The 24,537-nt window shown below is 44.2% G+C and overlaps 2 protein-coding genes and 1 long non-coding RNA gene across 9 annotated transcripts in view; 1 reads left to right on the top strand and 2 right to left on the bottom strand.

Annotated features, from left to right (window-relative positions):
• Positions 1-6,137, bottom strand: part of CEP131 (centrosomal protein 131) — a 60,253-nt gene extending 54,116 nt beyond the window's left edge. For 2 of the 5 annotated variants that reach the window (XM_061615760.1, XM_061615764.1), the window contains exon 1: positions 3,603-4,030. The gene's annotated coding sequence lies outside the window, so the exon portion shown is untranslated. Of the gene's footprint in view, positions 1-3,602; positions 4,031-4,088; positions 4,402-6,034 lie in introns of those variants that run through there. The other 3 variants (XM_061615761.1, XM_061615762.1, XM_061615765.1) reach the window with 3 other exon arrangements.
• Positions 6,138-10,217: 4,080 nt separating this feature from the next.
• TEPSIN (TEPSIN adaptor related protein complex 4 accessory protein) lies at positions 10,218-23,226 on the bottom strand. Of its 3 annotated transcripts, none has more exons than XM_061615757.1 (13): positions 22,452-23,226; positions 20,432-20,504; positions 19,286-19,377; positions 19,061-19,154; positions 18,096-18,163; positions 17,898-17,976; positions 15,904-15,969; positions 15,054-15,257; positions 14,299-14,470; positions 14,075-14,188; positions 13,235-13,313; positions 12,777-12,911; positions 10,218-10,896 (listed from the first exon to the last, which is right to left on the bottom strand). In XM_061615757.1, the coding sequence occupies exons 1-13, from the start codon at positions 22,494-22,496 to the stop codon at positions 10,360-10,362; spliced, it is 1,758 nt and encodes a 585-aa protein (XP_061471741.1). In that variant the 5' UTR covers positions 22,497-23,226; the 3' UTR covers positions 10,218-10,359. The 3 variants fall into 3 exon arrangements, with proteins under 3 accessions (XP_061471741.1, XP_061471740.1, XP_061471742.1); XM_061615756.1 differs by lacking the exon at positions 22,452-23,226 and adding an exon at positions 22,183-22,445; XM_061615758.1 differs by lacking the exon at positions 22,452-23,226 and adding an exon at positions 22,112-22,186.
• LOC133379800 (uncharacterized) lies at positions 22,705-23,657 on the top strand. Its single transcript, XR_009761270.1, has 2 exons — positions 22,705-22,859; positions 23,546-23,657. It is a non-coding gene; the product is annotated as an uncharacterized LOC133379800 (long non-coding RNA).
• The last annotated feature ends 880 nt before the right edge of the window (positions 23,658-24,537 follow it).

The raw sequence follows: 24,537 nt of genomic DNA, 5'->3' as shown, positions 1-24,537 counted from the left end.
CTGCTTTTGTGCTTTCCTCTTTAACTTTTATCAGCATTCGTTTCAAATAATTACTGGTTTCTGTTCAGAGTATGGTATCATCTGCATATCTTAATTTATTGATAGTTCTCCCTCCAGTTTTCACACCTCCTTCATCTTGGTCCAATTCCACTTTCCGTATGATGTGTTCTGCGTATAGGTTAAACAAATAGGGTCTCACACCCTTTCTGATGGGGAACCAATCAGTTTCTCCATATTCTGTCCTTACAGTAGCCTCTTGTCCAGAGTATAGGTTGCGCATCACGACAGATGCTGTGGCACCCCCATTTCTTTTAAAGCATTCCATAGTTTTTCATGATCTACACAGTCAAAGGATTTGCTGTTATCTATAATGCACAGGGTGATTTCCTTCTGAAATTCCTTGGTCCATTCCAATATCCAATGTATGTTTGCGATATGATCTCTGGTGCCTCTTCGCTTTCTAAATCCAGCTTGGACATCTGGCATTTCTCACTCCATATATGGTAAGAGCCTTTGTTGTAGAATCTTGAGCATTACTTTACTTGCATGGGATATTAAGGCAATAGTGCAATAATTACTGCATTCTCTGGGATCCCCTTTCTTTGGAATTGGGATGTATATGGAACGCTTCCAGTCTGTGGGCCATTGTTTAGTTTTCCATATTTCTTGACAAATTTTTGTCAAAGTTTGGACAGATTCAGTCTCAGTAGCTTGTAGCAACTCTATTGGTATGTCATCTATTCCTGGTGATCTGTTTCTTTCAAGTATTTTAAGAGCAGCTTTCACTTCACATTCTAAAATTTTTGCTTCTTCATCATACAGTTCCTCCATGAATGAATCTGTCTTTGCATCTCTTTTATAGAGTTCTTCAGTGTATTGCTTTCATCTTCCTTTTATTTCATCGAGGTCAGTCAGTGTTCCCCTGTTGATTATTCAACATCTCTACCTTTGGTTTAAATTTCCCTTTAATTCCCTAATCTTTTGAAATAGGGCTCTTGTTCTTCCCTTTTTATTGTCCTCTTCTATTTCTATACTATAACTATTATGATAGTTCTTTGTCCCTACGCACTAGTCGCTGTATTGCTGCATTTAGGGTTCTGACCATCCATTGAGCTCTTTCTCTCTTTTTAATTAGAGGTATTTTTTTTTTTTGCATTCTTCCCTGATAATGTCTCTGACTTTACTCCACAGTTCTGGTTCTCTCTGTCAACTAAGTTTAAAGCCTCAAATCTGTTCCTTATTTGATCTTTATATTCTTCTGGTATGTTATTTAAATTGTATTTTGGCATTATGATTGCTTTGTTGTTCTTCTTTAGCTTTACTCTGATTTTTGAAATGACCAGTTCATGATCTGTACCGCAGTCTGCTCCTTGTCTTGTTTTCACAGAAAGTATGGAACTTCTCCATCTTCTGCTACCAATAATATAATCAATTTGATTCCTATACTGACCATTTGATGATGTCCACGTGTACAGCCGTCTTTCCGATTGCTCAAAAATGTGTTTGCGAGAAACAAATTATTGGCTTCACAGAATTCGGTAAGTCATTTTCCTGCTTCATTTCTATCTCCTAAGCCCCATTTCCCCACAATTCCTAGTTCTTCTCTGTTTCCTACTTTTGCATTCCAGTTCCCCATGATTATCAGCACATCTTGTTTTGGTGTGTGATCAATTTCTTCCTGTACCTCTGCGTAAAATCTCTCCAATTCTTCTTCTTCTGCATTTGCCGTTGGAGCGCAGACTTGGATGACGGTTATGTTAATAGGTTTCCTGTTAAATCTCATTGATATCACTCGCTCAGACCTTGAGTTATAGCTCTTAATTGTTTTTGCTACATCACTTCTCAATATTAAAGCAACACTATTTCTTCTTAATTTCTCATTTCCTGCATAAAATATTTTGTAGTTGCCTGACGGAAAACGTCCCATTCTCAGCCATTTAAACTATTAGTTCATCACCTTTCCCCCTTGCCCTTTCCGCTTGACAGCTACAGAATGCTAGGAAAAACCAATGTGATAAAAGAACAGCTCCTCACAATACCAGCTGCACAGAGGTTAGGGCTTTTCGTAAGGCCAAGCTTAAGGCTATGTATATACATTTTTCCACACCAACCAGATTTTATTTATAAGAACCTTTATATGCCTGCATTCTGGCCCAAAAAGAGCCCTATCAAAGCAGTGCAAGAATGGGTACATAATTCTACCAGTTATAGCCTTCCACCCTTCAATCTTCTAGTAAGTTCAGCTATTCTGGAGAGTGTTTTTGTTTTCTAAAAAAAACAATATATTTACCATTATATTACATTAGCTTTACTTTAGGTTATCTCTTAAAACAAAAACTACCCATCCACACACCCACTCCCTTACAAGTACACTCAGTTCCAAATACATTGGCCCAGGAAAGATAAACACAAAACTCTCTATAGAAACCACAGACGCTCACCCCGGTGATATGGGAGAGGCCAGCAACCAGGCAGCTCATAGCTATTTCATTAGAGAAACATAGTGTTAAGATTCAAGGCAGCAACTAGGACAAGATGAAACTGCTAAAGTGTAGACTGGGTTTGCACTGGTGCAGTGTCATTCATCAAACCAGGAAAAGGAAAAGCCAGATATAAATTTTATCTCATACAATCTGTCTAGTTACAAAGCTTCATTTGTTACTTTTGGGTTTTTTTACATTCATTTATCAGTACCTTCAAAGTTAAATACAGTACTCCTCTCTGCCAAACAACAAACGCGAGTAGAGGTGGCCACTAAAGTACCATCATGACTTGCAACACGTTTTCAAAGATGCTTCTCACAGTGGTCAATATGATTTCACTTATCACCATATTTACTTTGTAACAAAGCACTAATATCATGTTCTAGCAATGCCACATATTTGTACATGCAGTTTACAGATGTTCTTTTAACCTAGGAGCAGATCTGGAGCAAACATAGCAAGTGTGAGAAAACATACATAGGACTTAGAAAAGGGAGGGCTTGAAATCTGATTATTCACAATTTTATCTTCTCCAGATCTGCAGCTCTACATACATATTAGGTATATATCTTAACAACTGCTGCGAGTATTATATTTTATAGAAGGCTAGCGAGTGCCTCTTCAGAAATGCTAATACTTAAAAGAGAGGAGCCTGTGTGAACCACACACTCCAGAGCACACACATCTTGAGGGCCACCAAGTGGCATGATGCATCACCCTTAACATCGAGTTTCAGATCCCTCACTGCAAAATCCAAATGAGCCCTATAACAATTTCATAGCAGCAAGCTAGTCCTGAAAAGGGATATGGGAGATACAGAACAGGAGCAATGTTTTTCTTTTTGGGCTTCCCAAAATGCTGGGGAGGGGAAGAGTTGTTTATTTCACCATATAATAATGACAAGGCATTCCAAGACAAGATACCCCCTCTGAAGAACCAAGTTTATGTGATAGGGCTGTGCAAAGCCTGAGCTGGTCAACGGTGCTGGCCAGCTCAAGGAATTCTTCGCAAAGCAATGGAAACGTGCAGCAGCCTGAAGAAAAAAGAGGGGTGGTGGAAAGGGGGCCACGGCCTGGGGAGTCTCTGTACCACAAATCTCTCTCACACACACACACTTACCTCTGACAGGTATCCAAATAACGAAGAATCTCCTTATCCCTCTCCCGGGTGTTCAGACGATGAGAGGAACCCCCCCCCCAATTTTCATAAAGGCTCTGGGCTGAGATGGAGGCTTTACTTTAGGCGGGTAGGTAGTGTTTCTCTATCTACCCTCAAAACAAGGCCTCAGAAACGACTGCCCTCTTCCTCAGTTTTATTTTTTAAGGGCCTACCCCTATGCTGGGGTCATTCTTCTTTCTACCTCAGATGCAACCACCACCACCACCAGGGGCCGGCCGCCACAAGCATTCTGGGAATTTTCCGCCCCCCTGCTGCTGGGCAGCTGCATCCGCACCTCCCAACTACGACAAGGTATGGAGCGGGAGCTGCTGCTGGTGCTGCTACTGCAGCCGCCACACACAGACACACGCTAACCTAGTGCGAAGGAGCGGCCCGCCTCCCTTTCGCCACGGTATTGGCCAGAGTTTGGAGGGACCAGCTCCTTACCGGCTAGTCCCATTGTCCTTCTGTCGATGGAGCTAGGTTGAAGGCGCAAGGAAGGGGGAACCCGAAGAAACGGTACAAGGAACAAGACATTTGCAAAAAAAACCGTGTGGCAGCGGCGGTGGTGGAGGAGGAGCCTGCACCAAAAAGGCGATCACGCTATGACTATTTCAGCCACCTCCTCTCGGTTAGCAGGGGTGGTTCTGTTCAGTAACAACATGGCTTCTTCCAGCGGGTGTTCTCTAAACCGGCTGCTTAGGTCCAGGTCCCGTTGTTGTTATCGCTTTTTGTTAGTTCGAAGGCAGGGCTGTTCTTGCCTTACACCGCTGCTGCTTCTGCTGCTGCAGCCAACCACCGCCATGCACATCCGCGCGTTGCTAGTCAACACTGTGGAAATGATAATACCCTAATTGGAATCTGAAGAGGAAGCTCATTCACACAACCAACATCAGTTTTGTTTTGTTTTTTAAAGTAGGGACTGTTCATACAACTCGTTGAGGGATTCGGAGTAAAAACCCCATGATTGTTAGATGTATGCAATCCGCATCCCCGCCCAGTGACCGTGTAGTTTTAAGGTTGGATCATCGTAACCACTTGGCTGAGTCCATGTCATCGAATGAAGTAACTTAGTTGACCCTATCCATTCCTTTGATTCAGTGGTTGCTTTTTATTTCATGGTGGACTTCGCCTGCTCGCCCTATTTCTATGCGACTTTTTATTACGCTGAGACTGTTCTTGAAACGTATGGAGCTGATCAAAGCACGATCCAAGCTGCTCTTCCAAAGGCTATGGCAATGCATGCCCATTTAAGGCGACATCATGTACCCAGCCTGTTTTTTAGTTCCCAAGTAATCACAGTAGTATTGCAACCATTCGTAAGAGACAAAAGGTGTGAAAGACGCTATCGGTAGCCTAGTTATGCAGCGAGTAAACCAGTCCCCTAGCTGCCAGCCAGAAGTTGGCTGTAGCTGGGACCAGAACACATATTCACAATCGCTATGGCAAGGCTCACAATGTGAAGTACTAATAGAAAAGGATATTCAACAGCAGTATTGTGGGTAAAAGATATGACGACATTAACCCAGCAAAACAGATGGAGATAGAATGCAAGCAGACAAAGAATTTGCTTTGAGTCTTCCCTGAAATTAGAATAACATTAGCTTGTTGAGGTGGCAAACCAGGGTTTGGGCTATACCACTTCAGACTACAGTCAAGGGCTCACAGGATTGAATGCTTTTCCATAAAAACAAAACAGCCTACATTTAGAAAAGCAGCATTGTGGGCAGAGGAATAGGGAAGCACTAGTTACAGTTCTTTAGGGTGCCCATTCAAGGCATCTGCTTCCTTCACAACATATAAACTTCATGCATTTTACCTCTGGGGATCCTTTGGTTCTGAATCAGGGCCAAACTGATGGAGACTCCCCGGATTCAGTTACCTTGTCTCATCTTCAGATCAAAACTATATAGTGGAGAGCTCACATTGCATACACTTCACTTTCCCTCTATCCTGCTAGCAACTCTGCAACATCTTCTGATGGCATTTCTAGTAGCAATTTACACTTACACTTATGGAGGAGGGAATGATGGCGTCCGGGTAAGACCTAAGTATCTGGTTGCTCGTTATTTTTATCTGCTATGCTATTCTATTCTATTTTATCTCATTTAAAAAAGGAAAAGGTTTTAAGAAGAGCTTTTAATTGGGAAGCAATTATTTGTTCGCTTTCCTCAAAGAAACGAGTCCTCTAATAGGAAAAGGCTGATAGGAGTTTTTAAGAGATATAATAACGGCCATTTTCACTGCGGCAAATGCTTAACAAAAACTAAAACTAAAACATCAGGAGATCATGGTATTAACAAGGAGCCAAAGGAAAACACTGGGGGTTTCTCCACACCCTTGGCCTTCGATGAAAAAACAGAAGAAAAAGAAAACAAAAGCTAAAAACTCACCTCAAGGCAATCTCCCTGCAGCTCACAGACACTCAGATTTCCACTGCTCAGACTTAAAGGGACAAACTCATATTACTCAATTTTATGCTTCACCTAGCAATGAAAACTTGTCGAAGAAAATCCCTGATAAGACCCATATTATCTATGACTGGTCAACTAAATACATTCCAACTATTGAATCCAACGTATTTTCCTTGGACACAGCACCTAATCTGGCAGAGGAATTAGCAGCAGCGAATCTGTTTGATAAAGAGTGTCTATTCCATCAAGATTTGACTCGGGCTTTATCCAGCAAAAACACATCTGCAGATACAACTAACTCCTCTGCCGAACATGGGCTAGGCCAATCACCGAACATCGAACCTTTTATATCCATATCTAACGTTAACCTCCCTCCAAGACCTCTAAAAAAATCTTACAATCAACAGGAAAGTGGCAAAGATAAAGATAAAGGGAACTTGATCTTAGAACTGCAGCCTGAACATACAAGTATGACAAAAGTGTCTCCTAAGCAACTAGAGACGATCAGACAGGGCATGGTCAAGGGGGACCACCAGTCCGAAACTGATCATATATGTCCCAAGGTTACCACAGACACTGTCACAGACCGGAAACAAGAAGAAATTGGGCCAACTATTACTGGGTGGCTCCTAATGCTGGCTCTTGATATAGACTCTATGAAATCCTCATTAACAGAAACCAACAGTATTCTCACATTGATTCTGAATCTATTGGACAACAAGGTTTATAAGGATCAAGCTGTACCACTCATCCAACACTCTTCCCCTGATTCTCCATCACGACATCCAAACGTAACTATAAAGACAAGTAACACGATCTCGACCAATCATTCCACGAAAAATCAAAAGTTTATAAGAAGAAAAGCGGTTCATAAAAAACTGCTACTTAAAAAATCTAGCAACATTAAAAATTATAAACATAAACAAAGAAAATGAACTTTGGGAAATTACTCCAGAGCCACACATCATATAGTAATCTACATGTCTTTATGCTCTCAAAACAACTGGGGAAATGGGGGAATACTTAATCCAGGGCAGAGCACTTTTTGTACACATTCAACAGATGCCAAACAGTGTTGATCATGGAACTAGTGTATGTCCTCATATGCAATCTATTGCTTGTGCTACTACACATTATACAACATTTCCACCCAGTCCTACGTTTCAATGGATTTGGGGACACCTAACTGCATAGGTGTTAGTGTTAATGGGGTTCTTCTGAGATACAATGCAGTGTTTATTGCTTCCCTCTCCAGTAAGCACCTCTATGCTTATCAAGTGGACAGCTGTGACAAATAAGGATTGTGAGGGCATTAAGAGCAAAAAAATGAAAACAGGAGATAAACATCAAAATGCAGTTATGTTACACAGTCAGTAGAGACACTGAAAAAGACTGGATGCAGGTGGGATGAAACGACCCAGACCATCGAAGTCACTGCTAGAGCAAGTTGTATAGAGAGACTATTAAAGCTGCAATCTGATATATATTTGAAGGAAAAAATAAACATCTGAACACAATGGGATTTACTTCTGAGTAAACATGGATAGGATCAGATTGCAACTTGTTTGTGGCTTGCCTCAAGGCAGGATGACTAATAGATTTGGGGGTCCTGATTGAAACAGGAAATAATTTGTATCACATATTGATTGCCCAGCACAATGAACAAATGCAGCATAACACAATTAATAACAGACCAGCACCTAAAGTACAAGACAGATTCCTTTTAAGCAGCTCCACCTCAGTCTTGATGAGAAGGGGGTGTCATTTCTATAAAGGATTTTGTATGCACATGCGCACACACCCTTTCTGAGTGGTCAATAGCACACCAAGACTAGCGTCAAATCAGGTGTCCTCTCAGAAGGAAAAGTATGCTTTTTAAGAACTGGCAGCTCCAGCATCAAAGTTAAAGAGAAATGAATCATCATCAAATTAATGATGCAGAACAAAGAGGCCTCTACATTCTTCTCATGAGGTTTCAGACTTGTCTGACCTGCCCAAGTGGCCACATTTCCTAAAACAGCATTGCTTCTGGCTGGAAACAACCAGCCTCTCCTTACCGATAAAGCAAGGAGGATCCCTGGTAAAATAATTCCAGTTCTACAAAAGAGCCACCTGTTATTAGTAAACTACTATTTCTCAAAGACAGTTGTTGGAAAAGTAATCCTTGACCGAGCAGACAGGATTATTGCAATATATGGCTTGTGTCCAACAAAGTTGTCCAGTTCATGCAAGGACTTCCACTTGTGCAACAGAACTTCCCCTCTTTCTGTTCCCCACACGTGCTTTCCATATCAATTCTGTGGGTCCCACAACCCTCTGGAGCAGATTTAGGGAGGGAGGGGTGACAGGAGGCGAATTTCTGTTGTGCAAATGGAAGTTCTAGTGTGAATGGGTCAACTTCCTTAGGCAAAACCCCAAGTCAGGACTCTCTTCCCCATCCACCCATTCCATTTTAAAGTCCCTGGCAGAGCTTCTTTTACTATACTAAAGGCATTCCAAGTGTGAATGGCTTGAGCATCTGATCTACTAGCAGCTGCATGCTCATGTTTTATGAATTTGTCTCAGCAGAATTGGTTACTATTAATACTGGCAGTAGGAAGTCCTACAGGCAGGATTTAATTTGTACCAGGGACCAGTTCTGGCATCAGTTTTCAATGACAGAGCTCAATCCTGGAACTCATGAAGAATATATGAAAGTACAGAGTGCACTCCTCTCCCCAGTGACTAACCACAGAGCTCTCACAACAGGGAATTAGATATAATTACAGCACAGCTATGGTGAAGTGCCTCACATAGCATATAGTGTGTCTCAGGCTGAATATGAGTGAATCAGGCAAAAGGGTACAGAGACGAACTGAATACAGTACTCTTAAGATTCACACCATACATTTATTCCACTATTATTCCACTTTAAACAGTCATGGCTTTCCCCAAAGAATCCTGGGAAGTGTAGTTTGTGAAGGGTGTTGAGAGTTGTTAGGAGACCCCTACTCTCCTCATAGATCTACACTTTCGAGAGTTCTCTGAGAAGAGGGACTAACTGTTAAACCACTCTGGCAACTGTAGCTGTGAGGTGAATAGAGTCTCCTGACAACTCTCAGTACCCTTTACAAACTACCCTTCCCAGGATTCTTTGGGGGAAGACATGACTGTTTAAAATGGAATAAATGTTTATGTGAATGTGGCCTAAGAACAGTCACCCCTATTGATTTACAATGGGGCGTTATTTTATTTTCTGCTTGTTTATTAATATATAATCCCTACCAAGTTTATCTGTTGAGATTGGAGCATTACAGGAGGCTCTGTGCTACAAGGTTTAATGAATGAAATGTGCTGGTAAGCTGAAACATATAATTTTCTGCTGGTTTGTATGTTCAAGGCCCTACACCCATGTATGGAGTATGATAGCAACTTTGCTATAACCTGCTTGTCTGCACTCATGGCTGGAGGGGGAAGAAAGAGTGGATTTTACAGCAAGAGTTAGCTCTGTTCCAAGCTTCAGTGGAGCCAGACCATTCAGAAAGCCAGCCTGTCACACAGTACAGTAGGACTGAAGGATGCTGCAGTGTAAGTTTGGATAGTAGTTTAAGGATGGCAGAAAGTGTTGACTATGAAAATGCCTTCACCATTAGCTCTCCTCCAACAACTGTCTTTGTGGAATCAGAAGCACATTCATGTTGTGAATGTCCTTTAAGGCCTTCTAATTTCTTATAGTCACAATCCCTAGTCACAATAAGGTGATGAGCAGCAGGGACAAAACAAAGCCGGAGTAATATGATCTACAAAAAAAATTAAAGTGGAGACTGATTTTAAATTGGAAAAGGCGAGTAAAGGGGATATTTCTGTCACACCTGCAGGAACCGAGTATATGAAAACAGACTATGCTGCGGAGCTTGGATTGTGGGTTTTTTGTGTTCAGTGAGAAGCACTGATAACAATCAAATTAAAAGGTAGTATTGAGGATTCAAATCTTTTTTCATTGTTGCAGATGACCTAGCAGGAGTAGAGGTGTAGTGGGGGATGTCAACTCCCCCTTTTCAAGAATGAACAACATAAAAACCAAAGACCAGGTGTGTAGCAGCAGTATAGAACAGCCTTTCCCAACCAGTGTGCCTCCAGATGTTGTTGGACCACAATTCCCATCTTTCCTGACAACTGGCAATGCTGGCTGAGGCTGATGGGAGTTGTGGTCCAACAACATCTGGAGGCACACTGGTTGGGAAAGGCTGGTATAGAGAGAGCTGGAAGGATACCAGTTTGTTGCTAGCTTGGCTGCCCATAGCCAGAATTGCAACAAGGAACTGCTACGCATTGAGGAAGGGGAAAGCAGACAGTCCCTGGCTGCCCTCACTGGCTGTGGGGCTCCCAGTACAAGATGCTGTCCGTGGAGCTAGAGATATATATTCCTGCTCAGCAGCGTCTGCCAAGATCATACTTGAGGGTGCTACCAGCTCCATGCCTGCGAACAGGGAAACTGTGCCATCTGGATCACCCCTTGGAGGCCTGTCCTCTTGGGATTCAGAGTTTGGAAGCCTGCATTCTGATCCTCGCAGGCCAAGGCCAGGGGGCAGGATATCCCCGGGTTGGCCAGAGGACACCAATTGCAGGACCTGTCCTTTTGATTGACACACAGCACTGGCGAGGCGTTCAGGTGCTTGGCAGGGCTGCGGTGCCAGGCTCACAGGTTTGAGGATAGTCTCTTCTGCAAATGCCATTGTATCTGCTAGCAGGTCATCAGCACGCCTGAATGTGGTCCTGGCAGGGACGCAGCGGCTGGCAACTGGGGAGGAGTTCTTGGAAGTGGAACGGCTCCTGCCGAGTGCTTCAAATTGACGCAAGATCTGTTGAAAGTAGAAGAGAAAGAGGGAGTGTGTCAAGTAAGAGAAGAATCAGAGCAGCAAAAAAAGGAGGACAAGGCTAAGAGGCAGAGGACTATCCCAAGAGAGTGAAACTACCCACTTCACTGTATTCACTTTTACTTTGCTCATGGGTCAGCATCCTTTTGGTTTCCATTCATATATCTTGCTTTTGCTTGGAAAGCTCAAGAGTGACTCACACAGGGGCGGGGAACCTTTTTCAAGCCAAGGGCCACATTCCCACATGGGCAACCTGCCAGAGGCTGCATGCGAAAGATGGGGGGAGGCAGCCAAGACACAAATGGTGGAGCAACGGATGCAACTCTTACTTTTGTACAATAAAGCACATTCCAACTACCCAAAAAAATCAAGGTTTCCGTGAGCTGCCACCCACCCAGTCGAAAGCCCTTGAGGAGGGCACAGAGCAAAGATGGGGAGGGGTATGGCCTGGGGAGAGCCTTGAGGGTTGGATGCAGAGGCTTGGAGGGCTGTGGTTGACCCCTAGGGCTGAGGTTCCCCTACCCTGGATGAATGTGAAGTGCCTAGTGGTCCCACCCAGGCACTGATCAGGTCTTAATTTTAACAATGCAATTGCTTTTGGTGCTCTCATACAATTCACTTTGGGGCAGGAACTACTTTATTCCATCACTGTATCTTCAATGTCCTGATCTCAGGGCATTGCCCTGGCCTCTAGGGCTTGCTATAGCAGACACATTTATTTATTTAAAAGATGTTAACCCTCATTTTAGGGCATACCGCCCTCATCTGGCAGCTCACAAGACTCTAAAGCACATGAAAATGCAACCCCCACAAACAATAACAAGAAACCCAGCAGGAACTCATTGGTTTTTCAAGTACAGCACCAATTTAGCCAAATGCAGACTTAAATAAGTGTCTTCAAATTGTTTTTTTTTTTAAAAAAGATTCAGCAGTAATGACACCATATGACACCAAACCATTTAGGACTTTTAAAGGACAAAGCCAGCATCTTGAGTTGGAAATGAATAGGCAGCCAATGTAACAAATAAAAAATAAGGGCAATATGATCTGAGTGCCCAGCTCCCACAAATGTTTCAACAGCCACATTCTGTATTGCTTGCCGTTTCCAGTTGTCTTGAAGGGCAGCCCCATATGGAGCACATTACAGTAATCTAACCTGGATGTAACTAAGGGATGTATCATTGCTGCTAGGTCAGCTTTCTTTAGATCAGTGGTTCCCAATCTTTCCCCCCCACGGATCACTTGAAAATTGCTAAGGGTCTTGGCAGACCACTTAATGATTTTTTCTGCCTGTTGTAGAAATCATAATTCCATAGAATTTGAATTTTAATACAGTAAAATTCAGTACAATATAAGAAATAAAAGAAGCAATTACAATACAATTAAAAATCAATATAAATATTTAATGTGTTGGATGTGCCATTTTCAAACACAAATCCACAGACACACTGCAAACCATCTGAATGAAGCTTGTGGACCATTGGTGGTCCATGGAACACAGTATGAGAACCCTTGCTCTAGATAGCTTGATGATCATAGCATTGCCACTATGCACAAGCTGCAGAACTGAAACAATTTTCTAGATTACATGCTTCATCAAGAAGCAGGAAAAGTATCCGGGAATGCACTAGGTGCAGAAAGAAAGGAGATATTCAGTTCCTGATCTGTTGAAACAAGGGCAATGGAACCGTAAGAAAACTACTTACAGAGCCACTCACTGCTTACCTATCTTGTCCAGGATGCAGAAGGAATAGGCCTAGCATGACAACAAAAAGCATACAGCAATACCTCATCATGAAAGAACTGAAGAGGCACCCCTTGATTATTTGAATACAGAAAAGGTGGAAAACACAAGCAGGAGTTACCTTTGTTGCTTTGTTGGCTACAGAACCAGGGCTTTCTTTACTGAGCTCTTGCAAGTGCTGCTGGGTAATGGCAAATACCTGATTATGGGACAGCAAGTCAGAACACATGAGGGAATAGATGGCACACATGGCCCTCTGTAGGGAAAAAAAAGGGCTGAGTTAGGAAGGCAAATGGTTTACACACTGGGCCCAATTTGCACAGTAGCACCAATTCATAATATGTTCCATCACTGAAAAGAAACAGTCCCAAGCTGGCCTTGCCTCATACCCATCCTCATGTGGCAAGAAAGAAATCCCACCCTAAATGAGATTGCAGCCAATCCCTCAAAATGGGGACAAAGAGTTCCTGTTTCCTAACAGCAATTCCAGCTCACAGTTGGAAGCAATCTAGCTTGTTTTTCCCCCACAAGCACTGCCGATGTAAACTGGCCTCCCAGGAGCCTCACGGGTTCCCTCACCATGCGGACGCACTCACTGGGGTCCTTCAGGGTTCGGTTGAGCATAGCCAAGACCACTTCACAGTTCAGCAGCCCACACCTACAGAGAGGGACAGCACTGAGCCAGATATCCAAAACAAACAAACCAAAAGAGAAGAGCAGGGAGCAATTTCATGAGGCAGGGGAAATAGACCACTCCGGTCTCTCCTGGACTTCCCTGCTCCCTCAAGCAATGGGGGCAAGGATCACCCAAGACCTTTCTACATTGCCAATGGACAACTCTTCAGAAATGAGAAAGGGTCTACATAATTGGCTCGCCAGCTTTGAATAAAAGTGAGGAGGTGACAGTGAGGGAGGAAAGTTTGGGCAGGATTCAGTTAAATAATTGTGCAAGGATTACCACTAATGCAACAGAACTTTTCCCCATCCTCTCTACATCTGCTGTGCAGGGTTGGGGGAACCCCCAGGAGAGATTTATTAGAGGGTGGGCAGGGGGAGGTGAGGAGGAGAACATTCTGTTGAGCAAAGAGAGATCCTTGTACTGAGAGAATGTTCAAATTAGCACTATACTGAACACAATCCAAAGGAAAACCTTAAGGAGTGGTAAGTTGTCAGTTGTTCATATTGTTAATGAATGGGGCATCCAGCACCATTTGCATTTTCTGTTGCAGGTGCACAGGTCTTTGGGGCCAGCCCAGAAGGCAAGTGCTCAGGCATAGGAATTTACAAAAAAACTGATGCACAGCCATGAAAGGGGTGGGAATGGGCAATGTGTTTGGGTACATCTACCATAATGCAGAATAGCTGGGAGGGAGGAGGAGATGGATCAAATGGTGGCTTGGACAGAAAGGGTGTCCTTACTCCTTGATGAAGTGCTGGGTCTCCTCATATGTCAGGAAAACCTTGGAGCCTTTGGTTAGTTTGCTGACAAGGCTCACTTCTTGCAGGCAGTCCCCAAGGTTTTCAGCATCCATCCTGTGAATAGTCAGGAGAAGTGAGCTTCAACGCCAGTTCTTTTTCTCTCCCACATATGGGTGCACCTCAAAGGGGTGAGTGGTTGGCCCAGGCCCATCCACCTCTCTCACCTCTCAGCAACCGTTCCTGGCTCCAGAGCACCTGAGTGATTGTCACTGCCTGACCTGCTGTAGGAATCAGATGCCCTGCTCAGGTCGCTGTTCTCCTTCAAGGAATTCTGGAAGCTTTGCCCACTGTCCAATTCCTCCCAGCCGCCTCCTGCTTGTCCTGGCTGATGGCTCGCTGTGAAAAAAATTCAGAAGAGCAGCCATCGGGATGGGCGGGGAGAAGTGACATCTCAAACACTAGGTTCAGAGAAGCATCTGTGTACTGCCCCCACCATATCCCAACATCAAAAATCTACCAGCCACAACCAGAGACCTCACTCATACCCCCGCAGCAAGATTTGGGCTAAGGATTTATAACTAACAGCTCCAATATGAGCTACAAAAATTCTTCTCTAGCCAGAAAGAGGATTTTGCCTGAATTATTACTGTGTGCAGCTACCAGCTGATTGTACCCAAGATGTGGCTGCTTTTATTCCTCCCCAGTAATGCAAGAAAGCTCTAAGCTGCTAACATCTGCTCCTCTTTTTATAAGGTTTCTCTGTCAGTTCTGAAAACAGGATGTACCACACCTCATAAGAACACAAGGGCCTGCTGGATCAGGCCAAAAGCCCACCTAGTCCAGCATCCTGTTCTCACACTAGTCAACCAGATGCCCCAATGGGAAGCCCAAAAACAGGACCTGAGCATAACAGCTTCCTCCCCACTTCTGACGGCATTCAAAAGCATACTTAACAACATTCAGAGGCATACACACTTACCTCGCATCTTCCGGGTGATGACAGAAGATGGTTTTGTAGGTAAGATGGAGCTTTTGCCAGGAAAAGGTGCCATCACTGGCTCGTAGGCATTATCCTTCAGCTCCCTACTGTGGGGACTAGTGAGCTCCTGACCAGGGAGCATGGCATTGGCAACCACCTCAGCTGCCTTTTGGATGGTGGCCAGCAGAACTTTGCCAGTGGATGCTATAACAGCAACAAAGACAGGCGGATTATCCAGGTTCAGCATATGGTAGTTTGTCAATCTATACAATGGACGCTGAAAGAAGGCACAGGAACAACCTTCCAAAGGACATCAAAACATAGCCATAAATTCTGGCCCACAAGAACAGAAGCGGAATCCAAGACCACTGAAAAGGGCTTCCTCCATTATACAGGTTCAGATTGTGCCAGGCGTGGATGTTCAAGACACTAGGATATATTTGTCTGCTGAAGTCCCTCTTTCCAGAGCAGGAGAGCCTTGCTGCCTTCAGATGGCCCCAATAGATCTCTTCTCTTATCCTCCTTGCCCAGTAGCGAAAGGAAAAAGGCTTGGGTTCGCTCCCTTCAGCATGCTCACTGCAAGGTTTCAGTTGCCTTCCTCTGAACAGCTTGGCTTACTTCACTGCTCAAATTCTCAAAGTGGCTTTGAAGCCAAGAGAACAGCTCCTGGCAAGTACCAAGTGGCGTTATAGCAGAGACTGCGAGCTTTCATGAATAACAAAGCTCTGGGGGCAAGGCTGGGACAGCAGAAAGCTAGCATCTATGCAGCATGATGACCTTGCCCCATGGACTGTGGATGCTCCTCAAGGACAGAACTGATACCACTCAGACCTCTGAACCCAATACTTACCCGAGTCACTTCTTTCAAAACCAAAGCCTTGGAGTGAGCCGTGCGGGTTGGGCTTGGAGCCCATGCCTAGGAAGAGAGGCATAGAGAAAGCATAAATGAGCAGTGAGACCAGTGTGATAGCGGGGACAGCCTCATGGCCATACTCATTTCCTACCACCATTCACATACTATCTTATCAAGGCGAGATGGAAAATCAGCATGAATTGCCTATTGAGATATGAAATTAAAATGGATTCAAGTACTGCTCTCTCTCCATACAAGCAAAATGTACAAGAGTTGGGTGTGTGTGCGATTCCTTATGACAGAAAGCCATGCCTTAAAGGACCCCCTTTTTTATAGTTGCACATGAAAACCAGATTCTGAATTGGGCTAATATGTGAACTCGTGAGCTTTTTTATTCCAATCCCCTCACAAAAGCCTCAGGGAGGTGCTATATTTTCCCACAGGGTTTAGAAAGCAATTGCTGAATCAAGACGTGATATGGTGGAATCCAACCCAAGTCATGTTCAGTTCCTACAAAGAAGGGGTGGTAATGGAGTTTAAACCATGATATGGGCAGTGGGGACGGAATGCAATCTGTGTTTTTCTTCCCAAAGTTGCAGCTAAAGCAAATTATCTTCCAGTGTGAATTACTTCTGGGTTTTTTTTAAAGCAGATTCTGAGGAACAGCCTGGCCAGGGGAAGGGTTCAGGGCCCCTCTCCATCCTGTCTATATTATACTTTAAATCAATCCTCATCCACTCTGCTTTGTAGACACTGACTGGGCTTGCACATAACACTAAGCCAATGAGCGTGAATGAGCAAAATGTGCAGGATTCTGGAGAGAAGACAGTAGCTGCTTTGCTCCTCTTCTAGTCCTGCTGTTGCCACAGCACTGCTGTGAGCTAAGCCATAGCTTGGCTTAGCAATACATGCAAATCTGGGCTCATGGTTTTTCTCCCCCAGACAAGTCACGAGGACTAAACCAGAGAATAAGCCTTGGTATAGTGTGTGGTTTACCTGGAGAGAGATAAACCATGAGCCAAGGTTTGAATGCAGTGCTAAACCAAACCATGGCTGAGCCAAAGCAGTGCTGCAGCAGCAGCAGCGGGATTGGAGAAGAAATCAGCCGAGCCCTTCATTCTGAGAACCCGTACGTTTGCTTGCTTGAGCTAAGATGTGATATCTATGCTGGGGGGAAAGGCACATGCGAAGTGTTCTTTTGCCACAAAAAAACAAAGTAGCAAGACAGTGACTGTGTGGCATCTACAGGGAGCTCCTCTCCAATAATAGAACTAAAGGACTCCAACTCTGGCATAGTATAGAAAAGCACTCATTTAGAATTAGGAGTATACCTGCAAGCCACACACTACCCAAGTGCCCAAGATGTGGGTGGCTTGCTAGAAGTAAGTGGCCTGATCTGAAGACAAAGTGGCATAAACCACACGGTCTGAAGCAATAGCAGCCAAGGCTCTCCTGGTGGCTACTGCTATTGCAGCAGTCATTCTTTGGCTAAAGAGAGAGGAGCAGAGAGGCAGGATCAATTCCATTCTCACCACACCGGCCACATGTAATGGAGACATAATATCAAAACTTCTTCAACAGGTACTTTTTTTGGGGGGGGGAGCTTCCCCTGCTGTAGCATTCTCACCTGACCAACAATAATTTGGCATAAAACGACAGGTGTCATTCACTGTGTTTTCCTGGGATGCTTGAAGGAGACAGTGCAGATAGCTCTGTCCTCCTGGGCAGGGACAGTTGGACAGAGTGCCCTTTTCAAGGCCAACATTCCCTATGGTCCCTTCTTCAGTGCAAAGGAATATGGGAGCAAAACAGAAGAGGAACAGTAGAAATTGAATCCTCACTGAAAAGGCTGGGCAAAAAGGAAAAAAGTGAAGCACTCAGGTGATTCTGAAGTTACTGCTGTTTTGAGAAAGTGCAGATGGCTCCAGGATTGGTCAGAAGAAGTCTGGCTATAAAACAGATTTCTGATCTCCTAGGTCGTAGCAGCTTACCTGTTGAAGATAGTTCTTTAGGTGGCATAGCAGCAGGCTGGGGCAGCAGGGCATCCGAAAACAAAGCACTTGCCAGATCCTACAAAGGAAAGGAGTAAGCTAGCTGCAGTGTGGTGAACAGGCCAGGCAGAAAGCCTACCATGTGAAAGGGCTTTAGGAGTCCACCCAGATCTCTTGAGACTAGGACTTTTCACTCACCTGTGCAGTCATGCGCACCTTCTGATACAAGCTGTTGCCGTGGAGAGGATCAGGAGGCCCTGCAAACACTGCAAAGCAGAGGAGAGGGGGATGAGGCAGGCTAAGGGGCTCATCCCTGGCTGCCCTACACAAGTCAGGCTTCCTGGGGCCCACCCCCTTGCAGAATCCCAAGACCAACAGTTGCAGTTATAGAAACAGATGAATCTCACCCTTTCTCAGCAACAGAAAACAGCCTATGCAACATTTTCCAGTTCCAGCAGTCCTAATACTAAGGGCTTGCCCAAACAGAAAAAAATAAACCACAAATGATATGTTTATATAATAAACAAAACTTCTATTCTTAATACACCTTGCACCATAGTGCATGATGAAACTCAATAATACATAAAAGAAAGCTGTTGCAGTATGGTTATAGTACATGACAATAAAAATGCAGAAGGAAAGCACCCTAGAAACTGATGCAATGGAAGAAAACTCCTAGGCAGGTAACTGGCCTGACAGCTCATTTCAGCATTTGTTGATAAGTTGAAAGTGTTGCATAGGTCCATTTCAGCATTTGTTTTAGTCATGCATGTTCGTGAGTAAAATAGACAATAACCAGTTTTTATTCAGTATAATAATAAAAAAGTAATTGTTAGGTGTGATAATTCAGAATGCCCCCCCCCATGCTGGCAATCTGAGTAAAAAAAAACCCTCTGCATTTAACAGCACAGATACAGAGCCCATCTATCATTAAGTCTGGCCCTTAAAGTGTTATATGAACATTATGGGTTGTATTCAACTAAGTCCTACTCAGAGTAGACCCACTGAAATTGATGAACCTACATTCACCATGTCTATTAACTTCAATGGATCTACTCTGAATAGGACTGGCAATACCACCCTGTGTAACCATTATTAGGAAGTATTATGAAGATATGACCCATTAATCCTTGGTTTAGTAGTATGGCCACCCCATGGCCTACCTGTGGCTTCTTGGATGAAGGAAGAATTCCGCTTGAGTTGCAGAAGGAAGTGTGAAGAACCATGGTTGCACATGTATACCAGGATCTTGAGCACCTGAAAATTCAGGAGAGGCTTAGGTGGAATTAAGAGTATAGGGCTGGAAATCAACATAAAAAGTAGGGGAAGTGGCCCCAAGATTTAAGAGCATCTGCTCAAAGGAGCAAACTTTTTCAGCTGTCCTTTACCTTCAGTTTGATGTGGCATGAGTTGTTCTGAAGACGATTGAGGAGGTACTCGAGAAGACAGTGACCGCTTCCTGCTGACTCATGAGATATCTCTGGAAATTTGTCATGTTAAAGAGTCAGCAGAGTAAAGGACTGATAGCCAGGGATCACCCGGAATATCATGCCAGTTGGTGCCAAAAGTGCTACTGTTATATCAGAGTGTGGCTTAACTTGTACTCTTCTTCAGCAAAGTAAATGTTCTGTAATTTGTTTTCAGCATATAGAAAGAGTCTTTTTTAACCGTTTATATACAGTTCTGCAACAATAATACTGAGTAGAGATATGTTTTGGGTTTAACCTGTAGGAAAGTATTGAAAAAGGATAGGAAAATGGTAGCATGTGCTTATGAAAGTTTAGGTAGAAAAAATGAATGTGTCTAGGTCAGGGATGGGAACTGGATCCAGCTAATGGGCTGGCTCCTTATGTACCCTACCCTCTGCAGGCCAGTTTGACAGGTAGACAGAGCCACCCACCTGTCAATCACCCAACATCACAATATCTTCAGATTATCTGGTTTTGCCTGCATGGATAATGAGCTGATTGTTGGGGCTTGCACAGTTCTGTGTATGGCGCTTTACAGGCCCTGACAATCAGAACATAGTCGGTGCTCGCAAAGCACTGTGCACAGATCTTTCCAGGTGCTTCCAATCCACCAAATGTCTGTGCCCGCAATTTCCCTTTGGTCCAGCTGTGTCTTTACTTGCTCTACATTTGACATCACATATGACATCATATACGACATCAGGTGTAGGACAGGTGGGCCAAATGGGGAGATGTGATGAAGCTAATTAGGTTTCCCATACACAGTCTAAACAGAAACCCTGTTCCAGGAATCTGATTAATTTAGCAAACACTGCTCTTCTTTATGTTTCTTAGTTTTCATACCAGGTCAATCAGTTATTACTGATATCACCTGGTAGGCAAGGAAGCAATTTAACTAGAACTAATTATGCCTTAATCAGATTCCAGATCATTACACAGATCAGGTCTCTGTTCTAATTGCTAGCCTTTGCTCTTCCTAGGAAAAGCAAGCATCATGGTGACCAAAAGAACTCTCTGATTAGATCAAACATATAGCTCCGATCTCTTTCAGAGATCAAAGGATACTGGCAATCTCTTCAAACAGATACCCTGGGCATGGGATCTCATCATCTGAGGTGCCTTTGATTAGAGTGGGTAGCTGGAAGAAAGGAAGGAAAAAAAGTCACATACAAAAAGAAAAGTTACCTACAGAGAAATCCAAATGATGGAAAGCCGGGGGGGGGGGGCAGAGGGGAAGAGCCAGCAGAAAGCTCTGAAGCATCCACTTGCCACTCAGAAGCCACCATCCCAGCTGCATGCCACCTCTGTCGGGAGCTGGACAGAAAGAACCAGCTCCCGCAAAAAGGCCCACTGGGGAGTAAGCGGTCCCCGTGGGCCACCAATGTAATTTTTTTACTTCGTCGGCCTATTAGTCAGCAGAATTATCATACGGATCAGGACCTTGGGGAGCGGTCCGAGGGGGACTTGGAAGTTGCGTAAGTCCCCCCCGCGGCTCCTCCCCTGCCACGCCCCCAGAACACCCTGTTTTCTGAGCTTCTGCCCCCCAGAACTCACTGATGCGTGAAGGCAAAGCTGAGGAACTAGTCTTTTTTCCCATAAACCCACAACTTCAGTTGACACAGGTCACAGATTGTAGTCTGCATCTCCTCTCCCCAAAAGAAAAGGAGTCTCCAAATACCTGATGGCACACAAATAATCTTCCTCCCATAATCACATATGCCTTTTCTGCCTTGATTCCCCTCCTCAATTATTCACCTATGTCTGTTTCAGATTGTATGCCCCTTGAGTTAGGGACCTATCATATCAGCTCTTTGTAAAGCACCGCATACATGGATGGTACTCTAATAATAATAATAATTCTCACTTCCAATTTTTAGGTAGAAACAAAAATGCATAACAGGCAATTCCAATGCAGGGTCATGTTCAGGGACAGGTAGACCCTATCATCTCTAGTCCCATCTGAATTCCCTTTGCGCTGATTGACTGCTGACACAACTCAGAATCATCTCTGGTTACCTCTGAGGGAGAAAAACAGCCTTATCCTGCCATCCCATGAACTGGTAATTGCCAAAGTGACTGTGCATAATTTTGACTCTGTCACTTGTGGAGCTTCTGGGTTGCTGGCCTTGCCATTATCTACCCCCAGATGCAATTTTCTAGTGCATCAAGAGGTCAAAGCAATCAATCTTTGTCTTGTTATTGAGGCAAACATTCATGTATAAAGCCTTTTTTTGCTGTAACACATACTTGACAGTATTACAGCATGGTGGCCCTGACTACTTAGCACCGTAGCAACAATTAGCACAAATCACAGTCACTAGGATGGAACAAGATCAACACATACATGCTCCTTTTCAGGGATGATAATATATAGATTATTATGCAGCCTCACTCCCAAAATCACTTCATCTGGTGTAACGATGGCCAAGTTTGAATACAATCAAATCTAGCCTTATTATCAAAGTAAATACCTCCATATTAGGCAAACATATAACTTGGGACATAAGGATTTTGGGGCTCTGCTCAAAAGGATGCCTTTGCATACTAATTTAATCATTACAATTCTAAATCAGTGTGCCAGTGTGTCAACATGCAGTAAAATAAACTGGTAAAACTCTTCAGAGATTGCATCACTTCAGGCAGTGTACGTATGTTGTAAGAACGAATGTTCCCACTTTTTCTGAAACAACAGCAACAACACCTTATTTCATAAAGAAGGCTATGATATCAGGTTCTTTGTTTCACCTTTCTCTGACATTCTATTTTTCTACGTGCAGAGGAGCTTTTCAGTGGAGCAGCATTCAAAATATACAAACCCCGCATCTACACCTTGCACTTGAACAGTTCAGAAGAAGCGTCACCATTTGTTGCTTCTGCATGTGTATATACACCGGCCCTTAAATTGCAAGCACCCACACGCGTTCCAAAAGTGCTGAGCTACAAACGTGCCAGTGCGTCCTGGAAGAACACCAGGTCTTAACCACCGTCATGACAACCACTCTCCTGCGGAGTTCCCATGACCACAGGTATCCCAGGCACCCATCTCCCACAGATCCTACTCAGTCGCGCATTATCCCATCTGTACCCGACTCAAGAAGCTCAGCCGATCCCGTAGAGGTACCGCCGCCATGACAATTTCCGAGCCCAAACATGAGCTTCACTGACTCGCCTTCCGGAACACCACGTGCTCCAATCAAACGGCGATCCTGCTCAAGCACAGCCAATCAATTTCTTCAGCAAGCGGGAAGTAGCTGTCTCAGTCAGACGCCACCAACGTAAAGGCAGGAACGAAAGATTGTTTTCCATTTTCCATCCAATCGGAGGTTTCTTGTGTATGTATTGGGACTCAATCAGGGCGAGACAGAATAAAGCTGAAGGTCAATCAGAAAGCGGGAGATCTTTTACAAGGCGACCCGAGGGGTCTATAACCTTACTGGGCCAGTGAGAGCTGCTCCGCTGAAGGCGCTCGTCTGATCATGGCTGCGGCCTACAGGTAGCATTTTGGAGGCTGTTATTTGCCGCCATGTCCAGTCGAGGAGTCTGGGGTCGCGTTCGGGAGAGGTTACAGCGCTTTCCCGAGCTGCTGGCGAGTTGTGGGGAGCAGGTACGGTGCCTGAAAGGGGCTGGTCAATCTCGTGTCGTCATGCCAACAAGATCTCACCCTCTCTTCCCACGCCCTGGGACAATACCAGCACTTTTCATTTATGTAGTGCTGAGGGAGTCACACTTTTTTTTTTTAGTAACCCTTACAACAAGCCTGTAAAGGAGGTCAGTATCATTGTCACCACCAAGTGCTCGCCCCGCCCGTCCGCAACAAAATGTTGCTAGGGTGTATTGGAGAGGAGAAACCTTTAAAAGGTTGCCCCTATTCTCAGGTGGAGAGACTGCCCGGAGTGGGAGAGCTTTGAAGGCGCAGCTCGGTCAGCTGACAGCTAAACCGATCCACATCTCAAGCGCTGTTTGACGCTGCATCGTTGCCTCCTCGAAACGCACACACCCATTCTAGAGTAACGCAGTCCTTTCCTACAGAGAGCCCAGCCTGTAATTTTAAGTACAATGTTATGCTCGGTTGCTTCATTCTTAGTAAGTCGGCGAGCTTGAATGAATACCCACAGTAAAATAGTGCACTGCTTTAAAGCATGGTTCTCTGCTGCATCTGACTGGGACTGATCTTTGCAGGCCTCGGGCTATGCCAAGTGCGTTGCCTCCAAGACAACAGGTCATGGGGACCTGAAAAAGGATGAGTGCGCCAAGGAATTTGAGATGTTGATGGACTGCTTCTCAAAGGCTGTGAGTAACTTACTTTAAAAAAAAACTTTTAGTAAGGTCAGCTTCTTTTTTTAGTGCTATTGTTAAGCTGTACACTAACTAGAATAGAGAGAACTATGAATATACATGTAATATAAAAATAGTTGCCACCTTTTTTTGTACTGGCGTGCTATATCATAAACATTCATTGTATGGGTGTGTCCATGTTTTGCCTGTAATGGAATTCTGACCAAAGAATCTGCTGAAAAGCAGTTTGGTGATCTAAACAAACTCTTTGCATTAGCCTTTGCCAAGCAGTTGCCCTTTAGATGTTCTGCACTGCCACTCCCATTAGCCCCAGCCAACATAGTCACGTTGGAGCTGATGGGAGTTGTAGTCCAAAACCTCTGGAAAGCAACAGCTTGGCAAAGGCTGTTTTTATGTGTATAATTGCAGTAACTGTTATATGGTAATTACAGGAATCCTGCATTAAATTGAGAGCCAGTGTGGTGCAGTGGTTAGAGCAGCCTTTCCCAACCAGTGTGCCTCCAGATGTTGTTGGACCACAATTCCCATCTTTCCTGACCATTGGCAATGCTGGCTGAGGCTGATGGGAGTTGTGGTCCAGCAACATCTGGAGGCACACTGGTTGGGAAAGGCTGGGTTAGAGTGTTGGACTAGGACCTGGGAGACCAGGGTTCGAATCCCCACAGCCATGAAGCTGACTGGGTGACCTTGGGCCAGTCACTGCCTCTCAGCCTCGGAGGAAAGCAAAGGTAAATCCCCTCTGAATACTGCTTACCATGAAAAAACTATTCATAGGGTCACCATAAGTCAGGATTGACTTGAAAGCAGTCCATTTCCATTTTTCTATTTTGCATTAAATTGGAGTTTAGTATATGAAGTCACCCATCACAAGAGGA

The sequence above is a fragment of the Rhineura floridana genome, chromosome 3 (assembly GCF_030035675.1).
Source record: "Rhineura floridana isolate rRhiFlo1 chromosome 3, rRhiFlo1.hap2, whole genome shotgun sequence".
NCBI classification, from domain to species: Eukaryota; Metazoa; Chordata; class Lepidosauria; order Squamata; family Rhineuridae; genus Rhineura; species Rhineura floridana.
This window is presented reverse-complemented; position numbering and strand designations above follow the sequence as displayed.

What these genes read in the sequence shown, in the direction of transcription:
- TEPSIN (XM_061615756.1), bottom strand. Translation starts at nt 22,245, where the DNA reads ATGCAGAAGCAACAAATGGTGACGCTTCTTCTGAACTGTTCAAGTGCA. An exon ending in GTGCAAGGTGTAGATGCGGG is followed by an intron (nt 20,505 to 22,182) that starts GTTTGTATATTT and finishes CCTTTCTTCCAG; the next exon opens with CTACCCACTCTAATCAAAGG. An exon ending in CTTCATCCAAGAAGCCACAG is followed by an intron (nt 18,164 to 19,060) that starts GTAGGCCATGGG and finishes TCTGCTTTGCAG; the next exon opens with TGTTTGCAGGGCCTCCTGAT.